Genomic DNA, 3,401 nt, shown 5'->3' with positions numbered 1-3,401 from the left:
CTTGGCATGTAATTTTCATATTACTCATCCAAATTTGATCTATGTTGTTAAGTATATTAGGATGATGATTGTCTTGGTTTAGTCATGACATTAATGTGATAAAAGCTGCGATAGTTCCATATCTAATGTATGAGACGGACCAGATTGTTAAAGTAATGAGAGAAATAGCATTCAGATGCACGCATAAAGTTTATAAGATGTGATTATATCAAGAAAGAGTATATGTATAGCCCAAGTAGGAGATTGTTAGGAAATTATTTTAATTTCCTAATTTATTTGTGGGCAATACATATATTAATTATAATCACAAATTATGCTATTTCAAATTAAATGACTTATATAATGATGATCTCATTTATTGTTATAAATGTTAAATTGAATAAGTCATTATTACTTTTGATTTGGAATTAAATGAGATTAAAACCGGATATTATCTTTTGTTCCTTAGATAATTATCTTTTGGATTTTAGATATATTATCTTTTGGACTTTAGATACTATTTTATTTGGGTTTTAGGGTTTAATGGGTGCCATGCTCAAATATAAATAGGCCTTCAGGGTTTGGGTCCCCAATATACCAATGCCGCCTTTGTTGCTCTTTCCCCATCAAAAGAGTTGCAATTCAGCCGCCTAGGGATACAGAAGGCTTAAGATTGAAAGAACCACAAGATCCAAATCCTTCCATCAATTTCTGACTCTTATGAGTAAAGGTACGCTTCCGCATTATAATATATTTTTGGTGATTCAATATGGATAATCTGAGTTATTGAAATTAATTTATTCCAATAAGAACAAGAAAATTGGCACACGAAGAGAAGGATAACGAGTTGATCTCAACCCCTCTATATCCACCTTGCATTGAAGACATCATTAAAAAGAAATTGGTGTAATCTTGGCTTGAACGGACAAGACAAAAGGGAAGAAAGATCCACATAAAAGGAATTTGCAACAAAGGAGAGAAAAAAGGGGACAAATCAGAAAAATATATGCAAGATAAAAAAAAAGCAAAAGAACAGGACAAATTTAGTTATGATTTTTGTTGTGAATTTTGTTACTTGCGGAGTTTGTTTGCTGTAAAGATTAGCTATGAATTTTGTCGCAAATTGATTATTTGCGAAATTTCCTGTAAAGGTAAGTGGTAATTTTTGTTGTAAAAATTAATTGTGAATTTTACTGAGGGTGTATTATTTGTGAAAGTTGTTGTCACATGAACCTATGAATTTTGTTGTGAATTTGGTACATGTGAAAGATTTGAAGCTAAATTTAAAACAAAATTCGACAAATTATTTAATTTATTATGAAATTATCTGGGAATTTTATAGATTTTTTGCGATAAAGTTCGTAGATAAATTACCTGCAAATTTAAGAATTCGTAGCAATAGTTATCCATGAGTTCATATACTGCAGATTGAATTTTGCAGCAAAAATTGCAGCAAACAAAATTATTTGTTAATTTCGATAAATATTTACAGAAAAATCTGTAGCTAATCAACTATTTTTTAGTAGTGATGTAAGAATAAAAAAGGATAGTCACAGAAGAAGAAAAAACTAACTAAGAAAGAGCTAGAGAAAAGTTGAAAAGTTTATGGGCATGAGAATAAAAATGACAGTCATATAGAAAACATATTGTAGTAATGAGAATGCAATTTTGAAATAATTTTGGAGGACAGTCATAAATGACAGAAAAGTTCTAGAAAAAGTTAGCATAAAACTAAGGTTTAGAGCAAGGAAAAGAACTAGTTTTGGTCAGGTTGGGATATTAACTTATTACAATGATCTTGTTTTCTTTGGGGTTGAATTTTGAAGAATGGGTTGTATAATGGTGTGTGTGTAAAAATTCTTAATCTATAGTACCAAAGAAAAGTGTCCATACAATCTACGACGACAATGCAAAAGACGCCTCCTGGGAGCTTGAGCCCAAGCACTTGGATCGCTCCTCCCCCTGGACAGTACAAGATAAATGTTGATGCGGCTGTGATTAATGGGAAGACCGGTGGTGTAGGTGTGGTAATTAGAGATTGGGAGGGGGTAGTTATGGCTGCTGCCACATTGGAGACTCATTACTTACTTTCAGTTATGAAAGCAGAGGCAATGGCAATATTCATGGGCTTGAATATAGCAGCCCATGGATGTTTTTTTGATTTGGAAATAGAAGGTGATAACATTGGAATTGTAGAAGTTTTAGTCTCAACACATAACCTTACTGGTCCTTTTGGCACCATCATAGCAAACTGTAAAGCTCTTTTGAATAGGTTTAGGCTTTACAAATTTTTACATGTAAAAAGAAAAGGTAATTTAGTAGCGCACTCTCTAGCAAATTTGGCACTTACCAGACCAAACTTAATATGGTTGGAAGAAACTCTCTTAGAGATTTGTAATCAGGTCCATTTAGATATTTTGGACCTTGTTGTTTAATATAAAGTTTTCTTTCAAAAAAAAAAAAAAAAAAAGAAAAGTGTCCAAACTTAGAGTGTAGTATATTCGAGTGATAGTAATAGAAGAGTATGGTGTATTTTTTAGATATTATTAATATGTTTTCGAGAGTTGGGTGTTTGATATGTGGTTGTCTTCTTAGCTAAGCCATTTAGATAGGGTTGTTTTGAAGAACTATTATCCAAGTTTTTAGCTTTAGTAATGGGAGTTGCTATGTTTTGCGTGATTGGATGAAAATAGGTTTTTGTGGTATTTTGTATGTACCTGTTGTATATTTTTCTCCAAGTAAGATTGAAAGTTTTGAATCAATTATAAAAGAAAATAGAGAAAAAATTTATTTTTTTAAACTTCAAAAAAATGTTCGCACAAAAAATGTATTTTACATTTTTTATTAATTTAAAATCATGCTGTCATGAATGTTCTAATAATTACATCGAAATAGATTACTAAGATACTCATTATCTCTATACTCATAGCTAATGCATAAGATCTTATCTAACAATCACATTTTTTAAAAATGAAAAATATACATCATTATTATAGAAGCACATTTTATGCGAGCAAGGAATACACATGTTGAATTTTTATTGAAATATAGGGTCAACTTTATATATGAAAACGATTTTATGCAAAAATATATCTACATACCATTCTCAACTTTATTTTCTTACGAGTTCAACACAAACCACAACCCTTGAATCGTATAAAATTATTACAATTCACTATCATACATAAAAATACACTAGTGTTCTCAATAAATTACAATGCACACACACCTTATATCTTCTATAAAATACAAGATATAATTTTATTGATAAAACACACTTAGTTTATAGCTACCCACTTAAAAGGCAGTCAAACACTTCTTCCTGCATAGTTAGGAACTTATTCATACCACACCATACTACTCAAAAAGAAATGAATATTTGTTGCCATGATGTGATCCACTTATATCCTCTTAATTGCTGC

At 30.6% G+C, this 3,401-nt stretch overlaps 1 protein-coding gene across 1 annotated transcript; it reads left to right on the top strand.

The window, feature by feature from the left end:
* The first annotated feature begins 1,886 nt into the window (after positions 1–1,886).
* LOC148573046 (uncharacterized) lies at positions 1,887–2,414 on the top strand. The gene has a single exon (XM_088505646.1). It carries the CDS (start codon positions 1,887–1,889, stop codon positions 2,412–2,414), a length of 528 nt encoding a protein of 175 aa, XP_088361772.1.
* The last annotated feature ends 987 nt before the right edge of the window (positions 2,415–3,401 follow it).

The sequence above is a fragment of the Arachis ipaensis genome, chromosome B2, assembly GCF_059453495.1.
Source record: "Arachis ipaensis isolate K30076 ecotype BB chromosome B2, ASM5945349v1, whole genome shotgun sequence".
In the NCBI taxonomy this organism is placed as follows: Eukaryota; Viridiplantae; Streptophyta; class Magnoliopsida; order Fabales; family Fabaceae; genus Arachis; species Arachis ipaensis.
This window is presented reverse-complemented; position numbering and strand designations above follow the sequence as displayed.